We start from the raw sequence: 27120 nt of genomic DNA, 5'->3' as shown, positions 1-27120 counted from the left end.
CAGGAAGGCCCAGAGGGACCCCGGGGCCTCCAGCTTCCCGCTCCTGCCAGCAGCTGGGGTGAGACAGCACTCACCACCCCAGCTCTGCCTCGTGGGAAAATGGCAGAAATTGGGGTGAGGAGCTCTGGGGGCTACAAGAACCATACCAGGGGAAGCCTGTCACCATAACATATGAAATCACTTGCGCCTTTTCCTCTCTTGACATCCATCCACACCTTCATGTTCCCATCCAGAGGCAGGCACAGCTCCTCACTGCACCCAGCCTGCCCTCTGGGCGACCAGGACCCAGCCCCATGTCACTGGCCGGGGAAACTGCGTACCCGAAACTGCCCCCTGGCACCACCACAGTGCTTGGGCAAAAACTGGGCACAAAGCTAAAACTGGATACGAAGCGTTACTGTTAACCCACAGGGTAATCTTTGCCGTCCTGCAGGGGCACCCGTGGGAGGAAAGGGGCAGTGAGGGGTTTTTTTTGGAGGGGTGGCAGGAAAACCTCATGAACCCCCCAGCCAGAAGGAGCTGTATGTTTTTATTTGATTCCGTTCGACTTTTTTCCCTTCCCTTGCCCTCCGTTCGACTTTTTTCCATTCTATTTGCCTTGCTTCCATTCACTTCCATTTTACTTGACTCCTTTCCCTTCCCTTCCACCGTATTCGATTTTTTTTTACTCTCATTCCAGTCGACTTTTTCTCCTCGCCCTCCCGTTCCATTTGCCGATCCTCCCCGGGCCGCTGCTCCGCGGGCTCCCGGCGCGGGGGGCGGCCGTGCCGTGCCGTGCCGTGCCGTGCCGTGCCGGGGGGCGGGCGGGGCGGCGCGGCCGGCCGCACGCTCTGTCCGGTTGCACATTCTGTCCGGGCGGCGGCGCGGCTCCCGCTGCCTGCGCTGCGCCCGCCCGCCCCGGCGGCACCAACATGGCGCCGCCGAGCAGCGGCGGGGCGCGCCGGGCCGCCCCGCTCCCCCGCCGGCTCCTGCCGCTCCTGCTGCTGCTGCTGCCGGCGGCGGGCGGCCGCGGGGCCCCGGCCGGCCCCCCCGCCCTGCTGCTGCGCGCCCCGCCGCCCGCCGCCGAGCCCCCGCGGGGCCGCCGCGCCGCGCCGCGCCCGCCCGAGCCCATCCAGGTGTACGGACAGGTGAGGGGGCGGGGGGGGGGGGGGGCACGGCGGCATCGCCCGCGGAGCGCTGCCCCCCGCCTGCTGCGCGCCGTGGGGGCGGCAAGGCGCAGCCCCGGGCCCCGGCGCCGCGGGTGGGCGGCGGGGAGCCGGCCCCGGGGCGGGGGCGGTGCGGGGGGGCGCGCTGGCTGCCCGGAGAACAGCCGCCGCGCTTGCGGGGGTCCCGCAGCCCCCGGTCGCAACTTGCCCGGCCCCGCGTGGCCGCGGGCAGTCGGGCTCGGGGCCGGCCGCTGCCCCGGCAGGTCCGTGTCCGGCGCTGCGAGGCGTGCCGGGCGCCGCGGGGTGCTGGGCTGGACGGCGCTGCGCTGCGGGGCGGGGGGCGCCGTGCCCTTCGCTCCAGGGGCTCCTCTGCCGCCGCGCTCGGGGAAGGGGGGAGGAGCCGCTCACCGCAGAGCGCCAGAAGCTGCCGTCCGAGCGCATCCCCGGCCGGGCGCGGCGCGCCGGCAAGTTTTGCTGCCGGGACCACAAGGGCTGCCCCTCGCCCCCCGCTTCCAGCCAGCCGCCGCTGTGGGGCCGGCGGGGAATGACACTCGCTCTGCCAGGGTGCCTGCTGTGGGAGGCCTCAGCCTTAAAAAGCCTGCTTCATCCTCGAGCTGCCTGCGTGCTCGACTACACCGAGTTGCTGCACTTGACCCTTCCAGCTTACACTACCTGTGTCCCATCGTGTGCCCAAAAAGCTGCCGGGGGAGCAGGGGGTGGGTGGGGGCAGCCCTCGGAGTGCTGAGGCATACTTGGGGAGAGGCTTCAAGCCTTCAGCGACATCCACATCTGCCTCCTCAGCTAGCGCTTTCCCTTCTGGGTGCCTTATAATTTCTCCCCTTTTTGCTGCTGGTAGGATGAGAAGGAGCGGGCCGCAAGGCAGGGCTGGCCCTAGAGCAGCTGGAGGGGCCACGCACAGGGCTGGTGCTGCTCCTGAAGCCCTGCTCCTGTTCCCCCATTTAGAGAATGGGAAAAGCTGTTCCTCCTCCCCTTGAAAATCTGCTTCACCTCCTCAACATTTGGCCATTTTTAGCCTAACACAGCTACCCCATTTTAGGAAAAAAAAAACCCCAACCCATGACGCTTGTTTCTCATCTACAGAAAGACATTTGTAGCAGTTTCCCTTCCATCTCGCTGTAGCTTTCATCTAACTCACCTGCCCGGGTCAGTTGGAGAGCTGCTTTGGCAGGAGCAACCTCTTATCACCTGGATGTGTAGCTGCGGATCTAAGAGAGTGCGGTAACCCCAGTGCTACCCAGAACAGGGCTAATAGGAAGCAGAGGAGTTAAATGGTTTGCCACTGTTTGGTCTTTCCTTCTTGCCTTAAGCTTTCAGAGGGGATTTGCCTGCAGAACAGCATCACTTTCACTGTTGACATGGCACAGGGTTTCAGGCTAGCATACAAAACCTGGTTGTTCCGCTGTTTTGGGACAGGATGCACAAATTTTAAAGCCCAGGTAACTACGCATCACCAGGAAGAGTTTATTGGCACTAAACAACAGTTCTGAGTTCTCCCAAATGCTACAGTGCTTTAAATCAGGGTCTGCTTTAATAACAGGGACAAGAGAGTGCCTGTGTGTCGTAGCCTCCATTACAGATCTGACTGCACAGGATTACTAACGCCTAGAAAGCCAGAACAATGTGCAATGCTGTGCTCAGGGGTCTCACACACCTAGTAATCCCCATGACTCCCCTAACCCAGGTCGCTGGTGCTCTAATACCAGCAGAAAATTACGCAGTCACAAAAGCAGTCCACTCGCAGGGACATCATTGTAAGGGGCAGTGCTTGGACTGAGCATCCTAGAGCTGTGCCATTGCAGTCCCTTATCTGGGACCCATCTTGCTCCTGTGTTTGGCAGGTCGCTTGGCCATATGCTGTGCGCTGGCTCACACCCCAAAACTCCCTGCCCTTCCCTGGCTCTTGACTGCAGTCCCAACACATCCTCGTGGGACAGCTTAGAGCCCAGGCTCAGCTTAGAGGTGAAAGAAAGCGCATCATGGGAGGTCAGTGCTGCCTGTTGCTGATGCGGGTGATGTTGCCAGGGGACTGGAGGGAGGGGGAGGGACACATCACGTTATCTGGAAGCAAGGAGGGGAAGATAGTTCAAACCCTTTGTGGTTCCTTAAGAGCCAAATGCAGCTTACTCGGCACCATCTATAACAGGCTCAGAACAGTCTTGCCCTAGACTCCAAAGACAGAAGCACAGAACATTACTTGGATTCCTCAATGATCTGGATCACCACTGCTTGCATCTTTGCTGGGCAGGCTTGTGTGTGTCACCACAGCAAAACTTTCCAGGAACCTCTAGCAAATAAGAAAAGTAGCCTAAACCCCTGTGCCTTTGTGGCTTTTCTGACTCCAAAGCACCAGCAACCAAGAGACCAAATGCATGACTCCAGAGACAGTCAGCTCAGAGAGAGAGCAGGGTTTGTTGCCTTGCACAGCCCTCACCTCTACAGGACTCTTGGTGAGCGTTACAATGGACGGACTGTTAATGAAGCAGGCACTGACATGAAACAGCTTTTCTAGGGTTCCACTAACAGCAGAGAAGCATCCCCAGGGCAAGACAACTGCTGCTCACCCCCCACCCCAGGGCCAGCAGCACTCTCTGAACCCCTTGTGGCAACCACAGCACTGTGCCCTGCCCTCCTCTTCCTAGCCCCTGGGTACCGAGGCAGTGGCTCCTCTGCAGCCCACCCTCCCACCCCTCAGCAGCCTCCCTGCTCAGACTTGGACCCAGGTACTCAGCTCCAGGCCTTTACATTTCCAGGGCACATCCCCACCATCCCACATAAATCCCATGCCCTCTTAGGGGAGGGCCAGCCATGAACCCCATCACCTGCAAGGTCTTTGCTTAGTGAAAGAATCAAGGAAAAGGAAAGTAGCCACTTTGGATGCCTACCTGCGTGCTGGGTTGAAGCGCTTTCTGTGACCATGACACTGGCTGTCTAGGAGCGTCATGATGTAGCTGAGCAGACAGCACAGAAAAGCACCGGCGTAGGAGGCTAGCCTCTGCCTGCCGATCCTGAGGGGTGAGGGAGAAGATCACAGTTACAGAGAGCTGGGCTGCTGATACAGGTCTAGACATACAGGTCTAACTTTTATCTGCAGATATCCCTTTCCCTTCTTTGCAAAGGGCTTATCTGAAACCTCCCCCAAAAAGCACACAATCCACAAGAAACCTTTGCCTTAAGCTGGGAGAGAAGACACCTTACCTAACTGCTGGTAGCTCCCGCAGCAGCCAACTCGCCCTCTTTGCTGTGGCTGCAAGGCCTTGAGCTTCTCCCCATACTGCTAACCTGTGTGCAGCCATTGCCTCTGCACATCCCCTGATCCAGCAGTTTGGCTGGCCCTAACAGCAGCACATCCTTTCCCCTTCCAGAGGGACCTAATTAATTGCTCTCAAGCTTCCTGTTTCCTGGTGATAACCAGTCCTGCCTTTGAGGAGAGGGACTAGGTTTTCATCATTTCCAGGCCATTTACTACAAAATGACCTTTGGTAAGCCCACCTGCATGATGGTAACACTCCCTGCCCCTCTGCACTGATGAAGACCTGAGATGAACTCCTCAGCTGCTAGTGCCTGGAGTGCCACATGCTGCTGCAGCCTGCATTAGATTAAAACTGATGCTGCACCATGATGCTGCTTTGTCTTTCAGACAGAAGTTTTTCAAGACAGCTGAGGAAAATGTCTCCCATTAACATAACACCACAGCGACGATTTTGTGCAGGAGATGTTAACGTCTCTGTGTCTGTGACACAGCACACTTGCAGAGTACCAAGAAAGCAGCGGCCTCCCTGGGAGATGAGCCCCCTTCCCTCGCTAGAGCAGTGGGCACGGAGGGGCGAGGGGCGCTCGGCCGGCAGCCACGCTGCGGCTGGTGGGCACAGCTGTGCTTGGGCTGCGGGAGTCCTTTCCCACCGCCCTCGTGCTGTGCGCTGCATAGATGTGGGTCATGCTGGCCAGCTGCCCTGAAATACTGCTAGCACGTTGTCAAAATAGCGCCTGAGTGGGGAGAGGTGGAGCTTCTCTTCTTTTGAGGCCATTGGCACGTCCCAGGTAGAGAGTCCACCTTAGCTCCCAACCTGCAAACTGGCAAAGAGCCCTTCTGCTTTCAGAGCGCTTTGTGGGGTAAATACCATCCGGCTGTGCGAGCGGAGACACCAGTCGCGCTGCATCGGAATTGAACCGTACTTAATTTTGACCTAGTTTGCCAGCCTGGCAGAGACCTTCCCAGATTAGGCTTTAACCTTCTGGAGGTGCACTGGGTGGCGATGGCACATCCCAGCAGAGGGCTGGCTGCAGGCTTCTGGGCCGCCCAGCCTTTTCTTCCTTCCTGGCGCTGGCAGATATCCCCCCCCATCGCTGTGTTGCTGTGTTTGCCTGGGGCACAGACCCCCCTGTGCCTTTCCCAGCAGCCCTGGGAAGGTTCCCCGCTCCTGAGCTTGCCAGGAGAGATGGGTGTCTGGAAGCCACACACTTTCTGTTCCTGGCACCGCAGCGGCCTGGAGAGGTATTTGTGGTTTTATTCATTGTTTCCCTTTCGGCAGGTTCCTCGCATATCCTGCTGTTGGACTAAGCAAGCATTGCAGTGTCCCATGGGCATCACTTAAGCTTTCTGTAGCTGTAGTGACGAGCTCATGGCGCGTTTCACTGGCAGCGCTTTAGACCTTTTCTGCAGCCTTCCTCTGTGCCTTGGTTATGGGGGGAGTGACTTTCATTGGTGCTTACCCAGATTTGCAGAGGCAGCCTCGATTCCCCATCACACCCGTTCCCCCTCCATCAGTTTAGAAAGAGAGCCCATCTTCAGGACCTCCTCATCCAGGGTCCTGCTCATTCCTGGGGTAAACAGGGCTCTTGCCTCGACCCCAGTCTTCCCCTTCCCTTGGCCTTTTCCTTTCTCCTAGGAACTACAGCTAACAGAGAGCTCTGTTGGTGGTAGCAGAGAGAAAACAGCCCTGCAAGCAGATGATTTCAGTATTAACAAAATTAACATGGGCCTGGCACTCTCTGAAATGAGTCACCCGTGTTTCATATCAATGATTTCAGACCCTGGCATTTTCAGTCCAAGCCACAAGCAGTGCTATGGCAAGCACAGATTGTATTTTAAATATCGTGGCAGGGCTGGAAACAGATGCTCGGGAGCAGAGCAGAAGGTACAGTAATGAAGCTTTAGTGGGAGCGCACGGGGAACGCAGCGTGCTGGGAATGCAGTAGCCACCCATGACACACAACTCATCGGCGATGCCGAGCTATTGCGTCAGCCTTGCCAGGGTGCGGGGGGAGGCAGAGGAAACAGGGACGCAAAGGTTCAGCACTTGTTCGTGGTTTCCAGCGAGCCAGAATGATGAGGAGCCTGGTGAGAGCACCTTTCCTTTTAAAGCCCTGTGCTAACTGAGCTGCAGCTTTGCTTCTGACCCCTTTCAGCAATAACTTTGTTTAGCCCCATCCTCGTTTCCCCGGCTACTGGGTGCAAAATGTTTAGCCGATTCCACTTCTGCAAGCATCTCCTGATGGCCTTCAAGCCAAGATCTGAGCTGCCAGTGAAACTTTGATGGTTTTGGCAGCTGCTCGCAGCCACAGATTTGCTCTCCAATGCCCTCGCTTATTGAGCCATAGTAATAACCTATTAACTATTCAGAAATTTCCTAAGAACTGCATTTGTTTGTAGGCATCCCATTTTCAGTTACATAACCAGGACGGGAAAACACATAAATGATCCCTAGGAGTCTTTTTTTTTTTCTGCACACCCGCAATTTTACAGTGTTGAGCCTCAGCCCCCAAGAAGTCGCACTCCAAGCGTCACCTCCCGATTAATGGTGAGCACCCGGGCAGAGCTGTGGTCCAAGCCCTATAGCTAGCGCGTTAGTTCTTGACAGAGCATACCCGCCGACACACGCAGTTAGCTCCCAAGCCCACTCAGCACCAAGAATAACCCCTAACGCTGTCCCGACACTTGTCACTGTGCGCGGGTGCCAGGTGCTATTACCAGTCAGCAAGCGCACAATATTTCTGCTTGCAGTTTGTCACAGCTAACGGTGTGATTTCTGCACGGGGAAGTTATGCTTCCTACGCGGAGCAGCTCAGCCTTGCTGGTGGATCCAAGGCTGGGATTTGGAGTCCTCCAGTGATGGAAAGGCCTGAGATAACTGCTGTCTAGCTTGCCAGCAGCCGTACGAGTAGCTACAGCGAGGTGCCCATGCCAGAGTCACTCATCTCCTGGCCAGCCCGCACTGTTGGAGCCCAGGGCTTTTGCTAATGCTGCAGTTTGTTATGTGTGAGGGGTGAGCCACCTCCGCCAAGCTTGGCAACCAAAATCCTGCCCCAACCTCTCAATTCGGGGCATAAGCAACTGAGTAATGCAATGGGAAGGGGAACTGGCACTTGCAGGTGCTGAGCAATGCAGGACCAGGGTGCTTCCCCAGGTCCAGATGCTTAAGGAGCTTGGCACTGCTCCCAGGTCCGCTCACCAGCTGACAGTTGTCCCCTCGGTAGGCTCGGCAAGGCGGTAGAACCATCTTAGCGCAACCCCACGCATCCAGACGACAACATTCTGCGTCCCAGCCCAGTCTGGGAGCACTCAGGCTCCAACTGTGCTCCTTGAGCAATGAGGCAGCTTGTACCAGCTCTGGGGCATGGGCCCACAGGACCTGGGGGACTGTCTTCTCCCCCCATTTCTGCAAGGGATTCATTTATTGGGAGATACTGTTAACAAAAAATAAATATATGGTGTGAGCAAAGCTAGCAACATTAACTACACAAGCAGCTGCCGCTACATCTTGGCTCCAGTTCTCCCCTCCTGGACTTCATTTGGCACCTTACATATTAGAAGGACAAATTAGAATTTCATGCATATTTCATATACACTTAATCACTTGGCAAAGACCAAACCACTTCCCCATTAAGTGGAATTTATGCTAAACGCTGTTTCCATCAGGCACCAGCCGTTGCCCGTTCATAGGTTAAACCGGTTCCCGAGAAAGGTTTTCCCTGTTTGGGGAGTCTGTGACAGTGGGCTCCTGCCAAATGAGCCTCATCCCAGCTAACGGGGCAGGGCGACTCGTGTCAGGCATAGCAACAGCTGCATTGCAAAGCTATTTCACAAAACCTGTCCTGGTCAATGGGGCATCAGGTGATTTTTCACCTGGGGCACAATGCAGTGCTGCTGCCTGGGACAGCAAGGACATGGGGTCCTGTTTGTTGCTCCCGAGCCGTTCGAGTCCCCACAGGGCTCCGCAGGGCCACAGCAGGGCCATGCAGCTGCCAGCTGCGGTCCCTGCACCGGGAACCAGCGAGGCAAACATGCAAGGCTCTTAAACACGAGACACCACTACACGAGCCCTTCCTGGGGGGCTTAGCAGTGTAAGGCATCCTTCTGGCAGCTTCTCTTTCTTTACACCCCTTGGTAAGACATACTCCAGCAGTCTTTAGCTACTCCAGACTTTTCTGCTGAGCGCAGCCCCTAGGCGCTGGGTGCTGCTGTTCCTCCCTCCCAGGGAACCAAACCTCAACTGGTGCCATTTGGCCTTTCTGTGAGCACTGCTGATGCGTAACGAGGCTCAGACCAGCCCAGACACGGTCCCCCTGGCCTTCGGGCTTTGCCAGTGCTGCCTGCTCTCAGGAGAGGTCTCCATGGCTCGCTGTCTCTTCCAGCTCATGGGAAAAAGCTGTAGAGGTTTATTGCTGAGGTTAAAGCAAGGTGCAGGTGGGAGTTCCCAGTGGTTTTTCTGGTTTTGAAGCTGTTCTAGTGTTGGATTTCAAGCAGGAAAAAAATGCCAAGTGCTACTGAAGTCGCCACAGAGGTAGCAGCAAGCCCCTCTTGGCTGAGGGGAGCTGGGGACGATGTGTGTGGGGCAGGTCTGGCACATTGAGACTTTGGCTTTCCCTGGGGAGAGCAGACTGGTCTCCCTCTTGAGGGGCTTTTCTGGGGAAGGGGGGCTGGGCAGGGTTGCTCGCTTCTGTCTCTGCACAACTGCAGGCTCCCCCTCGCTATCCCACCCCCCGTCCCCCCTCCATATATCAGCAAAAGTCTGGACAGGCTAATAAAGCTAGCTGTTTGCCTGAAGCCAGCAACCTCAGCTGGGCACAGCAGGGAACCCAAAAAAACTGCACCCAAAATAACTACTATAGATGTAGGGGGGTCAGATGGAGTTATTCTGCTTTTAGAGAGGAGGGAGATTGGGGCTGGCAGTGCAGAGCTGCTCTGGGTTTCAGACCTGAGGCTGTATGTCGTCGGTCTCAGTGGGCATCAGCAATTCCTTCTTCACTGCCCTGTTTCCCTGCATCCTCAAACAGCATCGCTTCTTTTTTTTTTTCCAGCGGGTGCACAAGGCTACCACTGGCTTGCTTTGTAGCTGATGCTGCTGCCTGACCTAAATCTCCTCTGCGTTTGCTGTCCGGGCGCCATGGCATGGTTTGCCCAGTGGGGGGGTCTCTGGCTGGGCAGGTGGGGGTGCAGCTGGGGGCACCAGCCCAAGGAACTGCCCGTTGCCTCCCTGCCAGGTTTTGTTTATTTTTTTCCCCTTGTGTGAGCCTATTGCATAATAGGGATTTGAGGGCTTCTGCTTCGCTCACCCCCCCTTCTTCCAGAATAAAGACCTTGTTTTTCCAAGCGTTTTACTTGCCGGCCACTTGCAGAGGTTAAACCAGTCCCTTACCCTCACCCTGGGCAGCACTCCTCGCTGATCCTGGGGTCAGCGGGAGCTGCAGGGTGTCAGGCCTAAGAAGGGCTTAGCCCTGTATTTTTACAGCTTCCCAAGTCCGTGAGCTTAGGGGTTACCAGCCGTCAGCTGAGCCGCAGCCACAGTGGCGTGCAGGGGCTCAGGCACGCACGTCTGCTGCTGCAGCCACCAGGGCACCCATCTGTGGCCGAGCTACTTCACCCTGCTTCCCCGCAAGGCTGGCCATCCCCTCGCGCTGGCAGGCTGGGTTTGCCCAGAGGCTCCTGCATCTCCAGCGGCAGTGATGCTGCAATAGCTGCCTCATAGAAACCGTCCCCTCCGACCGGCGCTGCTACAGCGCTGCCAGATAGAACCGCACGTACGGAATAACGGGATTGCGTACAACGGCATGTGTTGGAAACCAGCATGTCCTTTCGGGTACAGAAGAAGTCACTGTAGAAAGGTGACTCCGTTTCCCTGTGGTCCTTGGCCCAATAAGCCTGGATTTGAAATAACTTCTCAGTCCTTGGTTTTAATTTTTGATCTCATTGTCGCTCAAATCCTATTTCTCTGAGGAAGAAAAAAGGGAAAACTATCCCCTTTAGGCTCATGCATTTTGCCAACACCTTCCTGAGAGAAGCTGCTTTACCTGAGGCCATGCTCCAACTCAGCCACCCCCCAGGGAAGCATTTTCTTTAACTGTTTGGTGGCTTGCAGTGAGTGCTTGAGTATCTCGCTGCAGTGGCCTTGGTATAACTGACGGCAGCCCTGGCTTGGTGGCACTGTCTGCGTAATCCCTGTTGCGTCGGCAGAGATTTCCAGCCTCCATCATGCAGAGCAGCTACAGGTTTACTTGGCTGTGCTTTAAATGGTGGGGGAGCTTTAAATGAGACTTACTGGGGGAGGGGGGAGTGGGATGAAGGCACAGCAGTCTCAGAAAATGGTGGTGGAAAAATAAAGTCCTTAGCACACACTCGACAGCCGTGGGCCATCCAGTTGCATTTTAGCACCCCAGGCTGGAGCTGAGCTCGCCCCAGGAGTGTCTGTGAGCACACCTGTGAGCACACCCCAGGCCCCTCTGAGCAGCAGCAGCTCAGTGCCCCTCTGCTGTCTGCCACCTTTAACTCTTTAACTTCTGCCCCTGGTTAGAATGAGTTTCCCCAAAGTCTCTGTTTCCGAGGATGAGGGGTACAAGCAGGCGTTTGCTCTCCAGCTGTTGCTGCAGGAGAGGCTGTGGCTCAGGGTGCCTTTTCCTTGGTGTTGCAGGTCAGCCTCAACGATTCCCACAATCAGATGGTTGTTCACTGGGCCGGAGAGAAGAGCAACGTGATCGTGGCCTTGGCCAGAGACAGCCTGTCTTTGCTGGGTCCCAAAAACAGCGATGTAAGTAATGCAGCCTGGCACTGGCCCGGGCTGCCTTTGCCGCTTCTGTGCCTGGCGAGGTGGCAGCAGCTGCTGAGCTGCAGCCTGCCTTCCTTGTCTGCTGCGAAGACAAAAGAAAGGCCCGTGAGTTTGAGTTCAGAAGCACAAAAAAACCCCCATTTAATATCCTCTGTGTTGCCCCCCCTCTGTGTTCGAGCCCTGAAAGGCTGGCTCGGGCAATCTGTAAGGCTTCTGCCCCTTGCAGTTTTCTGACTTCTTACCAGATCTGTCAGAAGGGAAGCCAGGGCATTGCACTTCTCACGCTGGGGCTTCTCCTTTGCAGGTTTACGTGTCTTATGACTATGGGAAGAGTTTTAAGAAGATTTCGGAAAGGTTCGGCTTCAGCGGGGGGAACAGCAGCGAGGTGGCCATTGCCCAGTTCTACCACAGCCCAGCTGACAACAAGAGGGTGAGGAGGATGCGGCAGCCGGCCCCAGCGGGCTTCCTCCGCCGGGCAGCACTGCTTATCGCTGCCCACAGCACAAACACGCGCGGCCCTCGGTGCCAGGGCAGTTATCCTGCAGTGGCGGTGCCTATAGAATAGAGCAGCGAGCTGCATGCCCATCACTAGTATCATTACAGAGCTACCAAGAGAAATACTTGTTTAGGCTTTCTCTACACCAAGGTCACCTTTTTACTGACTGAAGCCCTCCTAGGGAGAGGTGACATGTCCTTGCCCTGCAGCAGCTGAAGCTGCCACTTGCTACTCCGTAGGTGTTCTCCTCTTCAAAGCCAGGCCGGGGGAACTGGGTGTGCAGTCATCCCGACCCACATCTGTGGGTCATGCTGAAAACCTGCCTTTGCACAGGGCGAGTGCTCACTTGGGCCCTTCTTCTGTAGCAGTGGGGAGGGGCAGGTCCCTCCTGCAGGCAGGGACTTAAGGCTGATTTTGCATGGTCCTCTCAATTCCCAGGAGAGACCCTTGGGGCATCCCAGGGGTCCCTGGGGCAGAGGTGGGACATGCTGGGCATGCTGCTGCATCTCCTGTATGGCTCTACAGCGCTCAGGCGCATTGGAGCATGGCAGGAGAGGGGACGGCTGGGGCAGGCAGATTCCTTTCCCCCAGACTTTGGCCCCCCAAAAGCCCCCCCTGGACATGTGCCTTTGTTACTGCTAGCCTGAGCTCTGCTTTGACCTCCTGGAGGCTGACTGCCTGCTTTCTTTCTTCCTTGTCGGTCCCTCTCTTCCCAGTATATCTTCGTGGATGCCTTTGTTCCGTACCTGTGGATCACCACCGACTTCTGCAACAATATTCAGGGCTTCTCGATTCCCTTCAGAGCAGCAGACCTCCTCCTGCATGGCAGGAACCCCAACCTCCTTTTGGGCTTTGACAGGTCTCATCCTAAAAAGCAGGTGAGCACTTCTGCTCAGATGGGAGGGCCAGTGTCCTGCCTCTACCGTGCTGTGGCATTTCCCCTCGCTGTTAGGTGCCACACAGCCTTTGTGGCATGCCGAGAGCCACCCTGCCTCGTGCCAGCACCGTGTGGGTTTGTGCTTTGACTATGCAGGGCATCTGAGCTCAGATTGCTGCACGCAGATCTGTCCCAAATTAGCCAGCACACCCCCTTCCCTACAGGTCAGCCTGGTTTCTGACCTGTGGGGCAGGGAGGATATAGTACCTGCAGGATAGTTGGCTTAAACATTTCCTCTCCCTTTTCCTTGATTTACGCTAATCCTTAATCCACACCGCTCCTGACTGCATTGATCTCCCCGACTATTGCGGTCGTAACTCGCCGCAGAGAGCTGGCAGCTGAGGCAGAGCTGACCTCTGCAGTATTTCATGTGGGCATGTGGTTTGGCTTTGGGTCTTGCATAACAAACTGTTTCTTGAAAACAAAACGCTTTTTTTCCCTTGCTGGGTAAAGATTGTAAATAGTGACAGCACATTCAGATAGACACAAGTCGCTGAAGCAAAACCTGGAGGTGAAACAACCATCCCCCAGTGTGTGAATGGGGAGAGCCCAGCAGGGACACGTGCAGTCTGTGCTGTTTTCGGTCCAGTCATAGCAGGGTGTGTGCTGGGCACTGCTGATGCCTTCCTGGGGGATGGAGCAGGCTGAGAATGGCACCTTCCCCAGAAGGGCTGCTGGACTGACTGTCAAGTCTGGAGTCTGGCCGTATCCACATACCTGCAAAGAAAGAGGCAAAAATTGCAGCTCAGGTGCCACCAAAGTCCTTGGAAAAAAACCAGGCATGTTTCAGGGGCATGGGCCCTTCAAGGGACGGATATGCAGAGGGGCTGATGTGTTTGCAGGCTGACATGTTTATCCCTGCTGCTTTTGTTGGTGCAATGAAAGATACTATCTCTCCCCTTGACCTTTGTCTTACTGGTGCCCGCAGATCTGCAACAACTGTCTGTTGCTGTGCTTGGTGGTGTAGCGGCCTCTGAGGGGGAGACAGCTCTGCCCGGATATTTACCCTTGCTATCACACTCCACGAGTACATTATAACAAGTTATTTTTATTTCTGAGTTAATGTAAAACCAGGTGCATCAACAGACAGTGGGAAATCCTTCTGGTAGGAGACTGTTTTTTTCCTGTTTTGGTTATTCTCCTGCAGCTCGAAAGATTACTGTTGCCCCAGGCAGCTGCCCTGTAAAGCAAAGTCATCAAAGTAGTTCACAGTTTTGCAATGGATGCACGTCCATCCTGCCTTTGCTGCCTGAGGTTGGGTTTCTTAAAGGACAGGGTCTGTTTGGTTGCCCAGTCCCACTGGCATCTCTCACGTTTCTGTTGCAGCTCTGGAAATCAGATGATTTTGGCCAGACCTGGATTATGATTCAGGAACACGTGAAGTCCTTTTCTTGGTACGTATTGCACCTATGCGTTATGCCCAGCTCCTGTCTCTCACTCCTCACCTCTTGCCTTGTTTTCTGGCCTGCACAAACCAAGGACCTGGGTACCAAAGCGCGCTGCAGCCCCAGCCACCTGCTCCCCTCACCCAGCAGACACCCTGCATCGTGGGGATGTGGCACGGCAGGGTAACAAGAGATAGCCACCAACACAGGCAGTCACCCAGAGGTGCTGCACTTTCCCCCTGGTTCTAGCCCGCCCACCCCATCTCCTGAAAGGGCTTCTGCTCCTTGGCACCCGCTGCCTTCTGCGTTGTGACTGCAGAGGTAACACCACCACCTTGTTTGTTTTTTCCAGGGGGGTTGAGCCCTATGATAAGCCAAATACAGTGTACATTGAGCGGCATGAGCCTTCTGGGGCATCGACAGTCATTCGAAGCACCGATTTCTTTCAAAGCCGAGAAAATAAAGAAATAATTCTGGAAGGCGTTGAAGACTTCCAGCTCAGGGACCAATACATGTTCGCAACAAAGTCTGTGGTAAGTATCATGTGAGCAATTCGCCATCAGGGGTGACGGTCGACGTGTCAGTACAGTACCACTATGGCCAGAGCGGGCAGTAGCTCTGCTTTCAGTGGAATCTGTGCCTAGAGCGTGGTAAGAGCATTTGCTAGGGTGGCGTTACTCGCTGCCGTACCTTGCAGCTTTTGGATTGTCACTTTGGACCTTTGCTTGATGCGGAGGTGTCGCTCAGGATGCCTGCAGCTGCCTTCCCTGCTTGACCTCGCACCACTGTGGATGAAGCAACACCCACCGATGCTGCTCTCCCGGAGGGGCTGGCAGCGGTGGTGTTCTGCTCAGCCTGCCTTCAGGAGGCTGGGCAGAAGTAGGTCAGCCTGCGAAGTGCTGGGACCTGGGAAAAACCACAGGATGCCTGGGCAGGCGGGCGAGGCGGGGGGCATGGGGTGGGGGAGGCGGGGGAAGGGGAAACGTGGCTCAGAAGCTCAGTGGTTAGGAGGCCGCTTGTCAGAGAGGATTACCATCAAATGTGGATAAGGGCCAAGTCGCCTAGCATGCTCCAGCTTGGAAAGAAAGCTGGATTTTCAGTTTGCTTTTTTAAGAAAAGAGGATGTGGGTGAGTGAAAGCGGTCTTGTGGTCCCTCTGCAGCCAGGGCCCCCTATACTTTTTGTAGCTGTTGGCCAGTTTCAGGCAAACCTGAAAGAAAGCTAGAAAGCATCTGTGGTTTCTTGGAGGACAAGTCCTTTCTAGACGATCAGAGACACTACACCAGAGGGGCAGAGTCCTATTCCTTCTAGAATTAAGGAGCAGTTTTCTTTTTAGAAGATGCTAGCATTGCTTTCCTCCTCCGCTGCTGCTATCAAGTCTGTTTTCATGAACAGCCTTTACCATTTAGGGGTTTGCAAAACTGTGTGGGATTTCCTAGGCAGTAAGCGGTGAGCGTGTCACCTCCGGCCACCCAAGCAGCCGCAGTGGTGTGTGACGCTGGCAGGGGATGTGTTTGCAGAGCGCTTTCTGTTTCTCAGAAGTCTCTCCTGCAGGTAGCACAGCCTGCAGCTCTTAGGGCCTGTCCCCTCAGTGCTGCGCCTGCTCTGAAGCCTGCTGTGGTTTGCAGAAGATTTTATCTAGGCTTGCTGCTGATGTTGGGTGGAACACGGAGGAGGGGTGGTCCATGTCTCTGCAAAGCCACTGGGCCCGGAGGGCAGCAATTCTGAAAGTGTGAGGCGGTTTTGAGTCGGGACCTTTCCAAGAATGAACTCGATCTGGGGGTTCTTTGGAGTTGGTTCTGCTTCTGGAGGGCTCAGGGGTCACAGGGGTCACCATCACCCTTTCTCCTGCAGATCTAATGACTGGTGTTACACTAAACAACATTAAAAATCACCTGTATTCCGTGCTGGGGCAAAGACCAATGGGAAGCACAGAAACTAGGAGGGAGGCTGGCCTGGCTGCAAACCACAATTCAGAAGTTACGATTCAGAAGTTACATCCCCAGGTCCGGAATCAGGCACTTGCATCAAACCCTGGCTGCAGCAGGAGCGGTGCTGGGGAGAGGACAGGCTGTGTGGCAGAGCCACCCAGGACACTGACTTATGCTCCTTTCTGTGGGAGGCACAGTTGCTTAGTGATACAGAGCCTGGGAAAATCAGGCCGCTTATTTTTGGAACCTAAATCTGGGTTTAGGTTCTTACCATTGGCATCCCATATGAAATAGGTTGCCCCCAGCTTTTTACCTTTTTGGCTCCACCTTGGTGCCTTTCATTTTGTGCAAATTGTTAAAAATAGGGAGGAAAGAACAGACAGCTGTGCAGAAAGGGGAGGAATTAAAACCAGCCCCCTTACCTCCACCCGACTGGCAAGAAAGGGCAGTTTGTCTACTTGCTGAGCTCTGGCTGTGGCAATGCAAACCAGTAGCGGGGGCAATGCTCCCCAGCGTCGGTCCTGGGCAGCTGCCACACTCTGCCCATGTGCAGGGAGGGTGAAGTCCTGGGCGTGTGGTTTGTGCGTGTGCCCCAGTCTGCCTTTCTGCTGCTGCTGGGGACGAGGGTGATTTCAAGGGTGAGAGCTGCTTCTGACACATCCTTCTGCTCTGCCACAGCATTTGCAAGGCAGCTCACAGCCGCCTTCGGTCCAGCTCTGGGTTTCCTTCAACCGCAAGCCGATGCGTGTGGCACAGTTTGTAACCAAGCATCCAATTAAGGTAAGTGGTGCTTTCCGAGAAGACCTCCTCTCTCCCTCCTTTGCCAAGGAGGCCCTCAGATGTCAACAGCAGTTCTCTGCGTTCCACCAGATGCTGCAGGAGCTGGAGCTGGGAAGGGACCTCATATGACCCTGCTCACAGGGGTTTGGCTAAGCAAAAGCTCATGTTAGGATGACCTTGTGGTTTATGTGATGGTACTTGATTCTAGTGGTTCATGGCACTGGAGAAATACTGGGAGCACTGTGCAGGGCCAGCACCGTCCTGGGCGCGAGGCTGTTTGGAAAGAGATGGTCACTGACTTCCTCCAGCACTGGTGATGGAGGCTGGCAGCAAAGCCCAGATAGCCAGAGGGGGGCTGGTCTTGGTGCTTTGGCTCTGCTTTTGGGTACCTTCCCTCTTCCCGTGGTGTGGGGTGTTAGGTCACTGGGCACATGCTGCCCCCACCGGCATGGCCCGGAGCACCCCTCTTCTCTGCAGGCAGAGGAAGCCCAGGGGCACAGCCAGGGTTTGCAAAGGTTCTGTGGTCTGTGAACCTGATGTGATGAGGTGTCCCTGGGCTGGTGGGGACGGAGGAGAGCACAAGAAGTACCTTCAGCGTTTGGCAGAGCAGCAGGGTGTGCTCCCGACTGTGAGATGCCCCTGGCCTCGGTGGGGTCCAGGCACAGAGAGCTCTGGCACCGACGGGGCTTGGCACCCAGCGCTGCTTCTGGGCGGCTCTGCCAGTGGGTTCTGCAGCGTGGAGGGTGGAGGATGGTGATTGCTGCAGGAGAAACACAAAAGAAAAAGCAAAGGGAAGATACTTACTTGCCAAGTGGAAAAAATAAATACAAATGGATGGAGGGAAGAATAACTTTCAGCTAGCTAAGGGGAAACACTAAACCAGCCTGTACATAAACCGCGCTTGTATGCCCACACGTGCAAAGCCAGCTCACCTGTCATTTACCTCCCAAAGGAATATTATGTTGCTGATGCCTCGGAGGACCAAGTGTTTGTGTGTGTCAGCCACGATAACAACCGTACCAACCTCTACATATCGGAGGCAGAAGGCCTGAAGTTCTCCCTGTCTTTAGAAAATGTGCTCTACTACAGCCCGGGAGGAGCTGGAAGTGACACCTTGGTCAGGTAGCGGGGGATGTGCTTAATCAGCTGTGGTAAATGAGTACATCAGCTGAGGTCTTTGTAGATTTTGCTTACTTTTGATTTGATCAGAGCATTGCCCTGACCCCCAGCCTTGACAGTTCCCCACTCCCCAGACCCAGTGAGGCTGCGATTCATGGATCCCACCTTTGCTTACAGGTATTTTGCCAACGAGCCCTTTGCAGACTTCCATCGTGTCGAAGGTGTGCAGGGTGTCTACATCGCCACCCTGATCAATGGCTCCTTCAGCGAGGAGAACATGCACTCCGTCATCACCTTTGACAAGGGGGGCACCTGGGAGCTGCTGCAGCCCCCAGCGCAGACGCAGTACGGGGAGCAGATAGACTGTGAGGTAGCACGGGCTGGGAAGGGGCAGGGGTGCGAGCATGGCAGAAGGCCCCCACAAAAGAGGCTGAAATGGCAATCCCACCGTGAGGGAGTCCCTCCTTGTCTTTCCCAGCGGAGGGGGCTGGACTAGGTGGGACGAGGGCACGGGTCAGTACAGGGTAGAGGGTTAATGCCACTGTGCTTTTCTTTTCCAGTTTTCTCAGGGCTGCTCTCTCCACCTGGCCCAGCGCCTGAGCCAGCTGCTTAATTTCCAGCTGCGCAGGATGCCCATTCTCTCCAAGGAGTCAGCGCCGGGGCTGATCATCGCCACTGGTACCGCTTTCCTTGCTGCAGCTGTGCGGGGGCTTGGGCGTGTTGTTGTCAGGTCATGAGGAACTTGGCAGCGCCTGGCTTGTCTGTGCAGGTTACAAAAATGCAGTTCAGTGGTGCATTTTGCAGGTTTTTCCTTTCTCTGTTGCAGTCCCCATACAGTAATTATAACATGTATGTTTTACTGCAGCATGGTGATGTGAGGAACCTTGCCTGCTTTATTCTGATCCTCTTTCCTGCCACTATCCCTGTGAAGGGTTTCTTGAACATACAGAAGCTCCTGTTTGTCTCACTCTTTTACTGAAGAAAACACACGTTTTGTTTGATCGTGTTTACAGCCATAGGTCTTTCTCCAGCTGCTTTTAAAACTTGTGCTAGTCTTTAAAATACTTGCTTTTGAAGGGATTAGTTCATAGTGTGGAAGATCGGCTGCCCAACTGTTGTCATTTTGCTCACAGATAAAAATAGTTTAGAATCTCTGCCTTCATTTTAAGCAATAGCTTTGCATTCCTCAGGAAGAATGATTTCTCCTGTTCTCCTAGGCTCCGTTGGCAAGAACATGGCAAGGAAAACCAATGTCTATGTCTCGAGCAGTGCTGGAGCAAGGTGGAGAGAGGTAAGGCCACCCTTTTCCGTGCCAGCTCAGACAAGGTGATGGAGGAGCAGGTAGGACGTTGGCAGCAATACAGATAAGTGACGTGCAGCTCTTGGGCACTAAAACTGACCTCCACATTGACATCCAAGAGCTGTAGCTGGAAGGTGCTGAATGTCCCTTGAGACCAAGACAAAAAGGTCTTTAGATGAAGGACTAGGCGTGGGTTAACATTGGAGGAGAACCTCCTGGGCCTCTTGGTGAAGGTGGTGGGTTCAAATGCAGGAGAGCTCCCTCCTCTGTTCTTTTCAGCTGGCAGGACTTGCCCTCAGCATGGGTCATCTGGCCCCTTTTATACAGGACTGACAGCTGGGACCTTGTATGTGAGAGTGTCTGGAGAGGCTCTGGCACCTTCCAGAAAAATGGGATGCTGCCCTCGGTTTATGGGGAGTTTGATGCTGTTTACTAAGTGGGTGTTCTGGTCTGTGGCAGTATTTGTAGTCTGCCTGTGCATTCTGCAGCCAGTGTAATGTGGTATTTCAACATCTGCAAGCTATTTACTCCTGTGAATTAAGTGGCCTCCTTTTCCTCCCGTAAATGCTGCGTGGTCTGGGTTATGGTCTGGGCAGCTGTGGCAGCAGGGGGGCATGCCACAGGTGTGGCTGCTGCCAAAGCCGACCATGGTTCAGAGGCCAGCCCTGGCTGGGAGCTGGTGCCTCCAAAATTCATCTGGGGAGCGGCTGTGGAGACCTGTTTCTCCCTGCAGGAGCCTTGTGGCAAGACAGGGATGCTCATGGCCAGGGAAGCTATTTGAAAGCCGAGACTTTCAGGTGCCGACCTCCCCTGGCTCGCAGGCAGGTTTGCATTGGAGTGCAATTAAAACATGCCGAGGAAGCTTTGACCCACAGTTGATGCTGAGCTCCTGGCTGGTTTGGGCCCTTTGTATCACAAGCAGGGGTGCAGAATGACCCAGCAGTGTTGTTCCCCGGCTGAGCAGCAGTAACACAACTCCTTCCTCAGCTTTGGCAAGCAGCAGGCTGGAAGGCTTGTTGCTCTCCGGATCACTGGTATGATTTCACAGCACAGAAATGAAAGAAACAATACATTCAGTGCCCTGTGTAAGAACTCCCCAGGTGTGTTAGGCATGTCCCGCAAGCAGTCAGGTACATACATGCTTCCAGTTCTCATCTTGAGCTGTGCCGGGCTCCCCAGATAGGAAAGCAAAGATGATTTTGTGTTGGTGGTCACTGAACAGAGCTGGAGGTGAGGATGAAGTACAACTTTCTTTCTGTGGGATGGATGCATGAACTGTCTTGGGGGCTTGTTTCTGCACTCCGTGGCCCTGCTTCAATTTAAGCATTCAAAAAACCTTACAGCACAAGAACCAATACTTACCTGCAGTCCTAGGAAGGCGGTGAGTCCCTGCCGAGCATTGAAAAAGCCTTGCAGACATGACAAAGAGCTGGAGACTGAGAGGGGGAGCAATGGCCTCTAGTTTCATGTAATGGAACTTTTTCCATTGATTCTTTCCCTGCACGTGGTGTGGGAGGAGCAGAGTCGAGAGCACAGTGCTGCTCTTAAACACAGCTATACATTTAGGGAAATTGGGCTGGCTGTGCTAGTCTACAGCTGCTGGCCCATAAACACTTGAATCTCTGGTGCCTCCAGATCCTTGGCTTGGCCCAGGCAAACCAAAACATTAGCTTGGGTCGAACAGCATTTCTGACAAAGCACATATTCCAGCCAAGCTTTTCCCTTTCAGCACGGCTCTGATGCATCTCGGCACTGTTTCTCTTCCAGGCGCTGTCTGGACCCCACTATTACACTTGGGGTGACCATGGTGGCATTCTTGTGGCCATTGCACAAGGCACTGAGACCGACCAGCTCAAGTAAGTGGCAGGGCAGGGGGATTGCCTCTGGTGCTTGGGCTGGGGCCGGGAGAGTGCCCTGTGGTGGGCAGGACCTGCCCCTGGCAGCTCTCCCAATCTTCTTTCTCCAGGTACAGCACAAATGAAGGAGAAACCTGGAAAATATTCACTTTCTCAGAGAAACCGGTGTTTGTGTATGGCCTGCTTACCGAGCCTGGCGAGAAAAGCACCATATTCACCATCTTCGGCTCATACAAAGAGAATGGCCACAGCTGGCTGATACTGCAGATCAACACCACAGACGTGCTGGGTAAGGGGACAGGTGACAGAGCCATCGCTGACGCTGGTTGTGCAGGTGGGAGAGCTGTCCTGTCTCCACCCTGCAGCTTTGCAGGTTGTGCACGCTATAAGCCCGTACCTGAAACCAGACAGTCCCCACGCTGTGCAGCCTGCCCCTAGCACCCCTGTGGGTGCAAGGGAGATCTTCACTTACCCTCTTGGGGGGACTGAGGGTGAGGAGGGAGCGCAGGAGAGGTTTTCAGAAGCCCAAAGTGACCTAGAGTCCTCAGGCTGTGAACCAAACTATTTAGTCATCTAAGGCTCTGAGATTCCCTCTGACAGGCACCGCAAGTTGAGTGCCTAAATACAAATTGGGTGTAGAAACACCTTTGTTGCTATTGCCCTCTATCCTGTTTTCCAGAAAAGACCCCAGAGAGATGCCCTCAAGTCCCATAGGCAGCCAGCTGACCCCGCTGTCCCAGCTGTCCCGCAGGAGCTGTGGGGGAGAGGGCATCCCCTGCGGGGGCTGTGGTACAGGGTGCCCTGTCCCGCTGCCAAAGGCTCTAGGGCCCCCTGCACTCTCCCCGTATCCCTTTCCTCCTCACTGAGGAATTTGTTGAAAAGGAAAAGGGGAAAAAAAAAAATCCTTCTGAAGGCTTGTGCCTATGAATGTTTTATAACCCGTTTCAACTTTGATTGCAAGGCAGCATTTTAATCAAAGAGCAGTTAAACCCAGCAGAGGAATTTGCTTGACTAAAATTTATAACTGATTCCCTTGACATTTTGTTAGAAATGTTTGGTAACCAGAACAACTTCATTTAAATGAGGCATCGCAAATTCACTGTCACCACGACCGAGCTGCTTGTTGCCGCCCGTCACCAAGTGCTGCTGCATGCTCTGAGCTGACATGCTTTCTGCTTTGCCTTTTCTTTTGGGCCGGGGCTAGAGCCGTGTAGTGGGGGGGAAAACTGCTCGTTTCATGCCCGGGAGAGTGACGGGAAGGAAGCAGCAATGGGTGTCTGCGTGGTGCATGGCTGGGTGCCAGTGCGCCCTGCACTTGCTGCAAGTATCCTGGGCCTTGATGCCACAACACCACCAGCCGCAGGAAGAAGCCGAGGTTCATGCAGCCTCCTCAGAGGCTGGGCTGGCTGCTTGGAGCCTGCAGCTTCCCCTGGGAGGCCTTTCGCACCTCCTCTGAGAGCAAGGCTCTCTCCGTCCCCACAGTCCCTGGAGCACAGTGTGGTGCTGGTGCAGGACATGGTACTGTGTTTTGCACATCCCTGCTGGGCACGCGTCGACAGCAGTGACCGAGGGGAACCTGCCGCTCTTGCTTCCAAACCCTTGGTCTGGGGTGCCACAAGGACTGTGCCTTTCTTTACCCCAACCTGTTGCTTCTCTTAGGGGTCCCTTGCACAGAGAATGACTACAAACTGTGGTCACCCTCCGACGAGCGAGGCAATGAATGCTTACTGGGGCATAAAACTGTTTTCAAAAGGAGGACTCCTCATGCGACCTGTTTCAATGGTGAAGACTTTGACAGGCCTGTCATGGTCTCCAACTGCTCTTGTACAAGGGAAGACTTTGAATGGTAAATACCAATTAAATTCTCTTAGTCTGGACTGTAAGTCTGAGATAAATATCTGTGACCAATCGCTCAGAGTGAACAAACATCCAATTTACTTAGCTCTGTGTATCGCTGCTTGATTTTATAGCAGAGAGGAAACTAAATAGACTGAAAACATCCTTTCATTAATAACAGGGCATGAGACTTAATTAATGTCTTTAGAGCCTTTCGGGAGCCTCTGAAGGGTTCCATAGAAGAGGGAAGTATTGTTAATCCATCACCTTCTTTCAAATGATGGCGGACACTTTCCCATCACATACAGAGATCCTCTACTGAAAAGCTTAGTGACCCTTTAGCCACAGGGATGCAGCTGGCCCTGCTGTGTCATTTCATCTGCAATCTGCACATTACTGACACCGCACAACTCTCAGGATTAGGAAACACGCTCTGGCAATCTGATGCAAAGATTTGGGGTTAGAAAGTGAACGACTTTTCAGGGACTGGACTTTCAGCAGAGCTCATGGCCAGTCTGCTCAAGTGCCCGGTACACACAGTTAAGGACAGGCGTCCCAGACCTGCCTCTCTGATGCAGAGACTTGGGTCTGGCTCGTTGTGAACAGACTGAGGATAGTGCTGGTGGGATTTGATTCTTGCCTCAGAATCGCAGCCCTGGGCTCCCTACAAAATCAGTTTGACATAGCCTCTTCCACAGTGTTTTCCAAAGAGCAGACACATTGTAACTCCTATTTTACCAGCAGGAAAAGCCAAAAGACACACCAGTGACCTAACCCAGTTAGTTGGAGAGCTGGGGCTTGCAGCCAGATTTTCAAGGCGCACTGGCTCAGCTGTGTGCTGCTGCCTTACCTACCCTAGTCTGCTTGGCCACTGGCAAGCTTATTTGTAAAATGTTCTTGAAACGTCGTGGAGACAGAAGCTGCTCGGCTGTAAGATATTATTATGCAGCTAAATACTGATAATGAATGATCTTCTGACATTCTTTGGATTCTTAAAACTTCTATGCAAAAATAGAACAGAGTAGTAGTATATAGCATGGCTGTCTTTTTTCCTTCTTCCCCGTCCCTCATTACATCTTTCTTCTTGCAGTGATTTTGGCTTTAAACTGAGTGACGACTTATCGTTAGAAGTTTGTGTTCCTGACCCTGAATTTGCTGGGAAACCGTACGACCCGCCAGTCCCTTGTCCTGTTGGCTCAACTTACAAGAAGACTCGAGGGTACGTGTTGTACTTGGGAGGGGAACCTGGTTTTCCACATGCTGGGATTTATCCTATTGGTGATTAAAAAACCCCCAAACAACCACAAAACCCCGTCACAAACACTCCTTGAGTGGCAATAAACAAATTGCATGTTTGGACATCCATTGTAACTAGGCACTGCTGCTTATTCTGGCTGAGCATGATGGCATGTTAACAGTTTCCATGAAATAAACTGCCTGCCTGTCTATGTTGCAGCTACCGAAAGATCTCTGGGGACACTTGTACAGGTGGAGACATCGAGTCACGTCTCGAAGGGGAGCTGGTACCATGCCCTCTAGCTGGTGAGTATGTACAGGACTGCTTTGGGCACAAGGGCTTCATTCATGAAGCCTTTGGCTGATGTCTAAGGAACCATGCACAAATTCCCAGAGGGCTCTCAGACAAAACCTATGACAGAAGAGCTGAAGTGCCTCAGTGGGTTACAAATCAATCATCTCCTGTCCTGTCCAGGGACCAGAGAGCCTCTGAGCGACCTGCGCAGGAGCAGCTTCAGCCTGCTCTGCTGCTGAAGGCACAGGAGGCTGAAGCCCTCAGAGCAGGCTGTGGGCAGGAGCCCTCTTATCCCAGTCACATCCTTGCTGCAGCTGGCTTGAACCCAACCAGAAAGACAGGAGTTAGCTCAAAGATACCCTCATCCTGGAGAAACCCTTGGGAAGGTACCACCCTGAGACAGGCCACCGTATGCAGTTGAACGATGGCTGTTTGGGGCAGGACCAGGGCAGAGGCTGCCCTTTAGTTCTCACACCCGTACCCGCCAGCTTCGCCTCTGTCCTTATTTTCTCCTCTCAAATGTATGAGGCATTGGAACGGTCTTGTTCCCCTGTACTGCCAAAGTTATTTGCATTCTGCTTATTACAGATTTAATTTAATCTGCCATCATGAGCTGCGTGATTAGCATGCTGCTGCACAGCAGCTCAGGAGCGAGCCTGAGACAGGGACGTGGCTCATGCAAGGGACAGGGTGGCTGCGCCGGTGCTGCAGGCAGGGCAGCCCTGGGCTGTGGCTGAGCAGAGCCACAGGGCCACAGAGCAGCCAGACCAGCCAGCCTGAGATTTCTCTGCACTATCCTAAGATTTTTTAGGGTGCAAAAGATATTCCAGGTGCAAAAGGGCTCATCAGGTCCCTGGGGAAGCGTTCCCTCTGCTGGGATTCGTGCCAATGCTGTGCTTAGTTTTCCTCGTCGTTCAGAGCCCGAGACATTATTCACCCCTCTGAACCCTCTTGAGCTATTTGGAGAATTGTGTTAGTCATGCCGAGAAGGACCCTGCCTGACTGGGCTGGGCTTTGAAGTGCCGTGTTCCCAGAGTGTTTGCTGATCGTCTTCAGATACGTGTTGGCTTGCACCATGGTAACACTTTCATGTACAGTATCTGTTTCGTATCTCTGCCTAATCTCGTTAGGGATGCACAGCCAGAGTTACTTACCGACATTACACTTACTCATTAATAGCATTATTGGACTTCACCAGTAGTGTGCTAATGCCCAGGAGACTTTGTCCTGGACCAGGATCCCATTACACTGGATTTGTCACAATTCAGAAACAAAACCCACTCTGGGATATTCACTGCCGTGCCAGCGTCCCCTAGGACTCGCAGATTTACATCATTCCCACCTATTTTATGATATTTTTGAGGAACAGGAGATCAGTATTTTATTTCTAATTGGTGGCATTGCGCTCCGGACCCACATAAAGCTATTAGTGTGTTCTCATTAACCTAATCCCGCCGAGACAAAGGGCCTTTGCCTCCCTTATGCTGAGGTGCTAAAACGTGCAGTCACGGGTAAGAAAAAATACCTGGTATTTTCTTTTTGTCCCTTGAGTAGCCTAAACTGGCCAGAAGTGTCTAAATAAGGCTCTCCCTGTTCTTGCAGAGGAGAATGAGTTCATTCTCTACGCCACCCGCTACTCCATCCACCGCTATGACCTCGCCTCTGGCGTCAGTGAGGAGCTGCCCCTGGCTGGGCTGCGAGGGGCAGTCGCCCTGGACTTCGACTATGACCACAACTGCTTGTACTGGGCTGATGTCACTCTGGACATTATACAGGTGAGCCAGGGAGTGGAGATGCTGCCGCAGCCCCGGCTGCCCGTGTCATCGCCTCCGTGCACCACAGGCAGGTGGTGCACATACACCCTGAAAACCAAATGTTTGTCTTGGGTACTCCTTCCCTCTGAGCTACGGCTTGCCTCGCACACCTGACCGTGCTCTTCTTGAGGCTGTGGAAATTCTTCATCTTTTATTCTGATTTTTTTTCCCCCCCCAGCGTCTTTGTCTCAACGGGAGCTCTGGGCAAGAAATAATCATAAGTACTGGGCTGGAGACAGTGGAAGCTTTGGCCTTTGAACCACTCAGTCAGTTGCTGTACTGGGTCAACGCCGGGATTCCCAAAATTGAGGTACAGCTACGCCGACCCATGCTAAAAAGAGGTGATTGTGTCAGTGCATCCTTGAGGCTGGGCCCTGAGCTGGGTGCTGCCCTGAAGTCTCATGGCGGGGGGGGCATTACTGCACACTGACCCTTGTCCCACATGCCACTTTATTGGATCTAAATGCAAACAGGATACGGTACCATGCAGCCCTGTGTACTTAAACCAAGGTTGGTCTGTGAGACTGAATTGCACAGCAGAAATCGGGGGTGGGGGTGGTGGAAAGCAGCGTCCTCGTGCAGTACATGCAGCCAGCACACGGTACAGACAGAGCACTGCAGCAGCCGGCTGCTCGCTCAGTCACACAGAAATGTCAATACCTACACCAATCCATCCTCTTTTATCACCTGCCTCACCGTAACCGCTCCCTCTGCCCATGGAAGCTGTTTTATGAGGGAGCAGTAATTACCTGCCACAGATTTTACCTAACTTTAACCAGTGCAGTTGCCCACAGTAAATGCACAACTCCTCTTTTTGGTTACGACTTCAGGTTGCCAATCCAGACGGAGACCTGCGACTTACTGTCCTCAATTCCTCGATACTTGAACGACCCAGAGCCCTTGCTCTAGTTCCCCAAGATGGGTAAGAAA

At 54.0% G+C, this 27120-nt stretch overlaps 1 protein-coding gene across 3 annotated transcripts in view; it reads left to right on the top strand.

The window, feature by feature from the left end:
* The first annotated feature begins 1000 nt into the window (after window positions 1-1000).
* The window catches only part of SORL1 (sortilin related receptor 1), a 53231-nt gene continuing 27111 nt past the window's right edge, over window positions 1001-27120 (top strand). For all 3 annotated transcript variants that reach the window (XM_037409756.1, XM_037409757.1, XM_037409755.1), the window contains exons 1-19: window positions 1001-1127; window positions 11072-11188; window positions 11511-11636; window positions 12419-12580; window positions 13966-14033; window positions 14377-14557; window positions 16633-16734; window positions 17687-17856; window positions 18031-18223; window positions 18414-18531; window positions 19071-19144; window positions 20921-21009; window positions 21120-21298; window positions 22669-22855; window positions 23936-24064; window positions 24302-24387; window positions 25979-26151; window positions 26369-26500; window positions 27021-27112. In XM_037409756.1, the coding sequence (XP_037265653.1) occupies window positions 11099-11188; window positions 11511-11636; window positions 12419-12580; window positions 13966-14033; window positions 14377-14557; window positions 16633-16734; window positions 17687-17856; window positions 18031-18223; window positions 18414-18531; window positions 19071-19144; window positions 20921-21009; window positions 21120-21298; window positions 22669-22855; window positions 23936-24064; window positions 24302-24387; window positions 25979-26151; window positions 26369-26500; window positions 27021-27112 (2351 nt within the window). In that variant the 5' untranslated portion in view covers window positions 1001-1127; window positions 11072-11098. The remainder of the gene's footprint in view (window positions 1128-11071; window positions 11189-11510; window positions 11637-12418; window positions 12581-13965; window positions 14034-14376; window positions 14558-16632; window positions 16735-17686; window positions 17857-18030; window positions 18224-18413; window positions 18532-19070; window positions 19145-20920; window positions 21010-21119; window positions 21299-22668; window positions 22856-23935; window positions 24065-24301; window positions 24388-25978; window positions 26152-26368; window positions 26501-27020; window positions 27113-27120) is intronic.

This window comes from Falco rusticolus, chromosome 16 (genome assembly GCF_015220075.1).
Source record: "Falco rusticolus isolate bFalRus1 chromosome 16, bFalRus1.pri, whole genome shotgun sequence".
In the NCBI taxonomy this organism is placed as follows: domain Eukaryota; kingdom Metazoa; phylum Chordata; class Aves; order Falconiformes; family Falconidae; genus Falco; species Falco rusticolus.
Note: the sequence above shows the minus strand (reverse complement) of the source record. Positions and strands in the feature narration are given on the sequence as shown.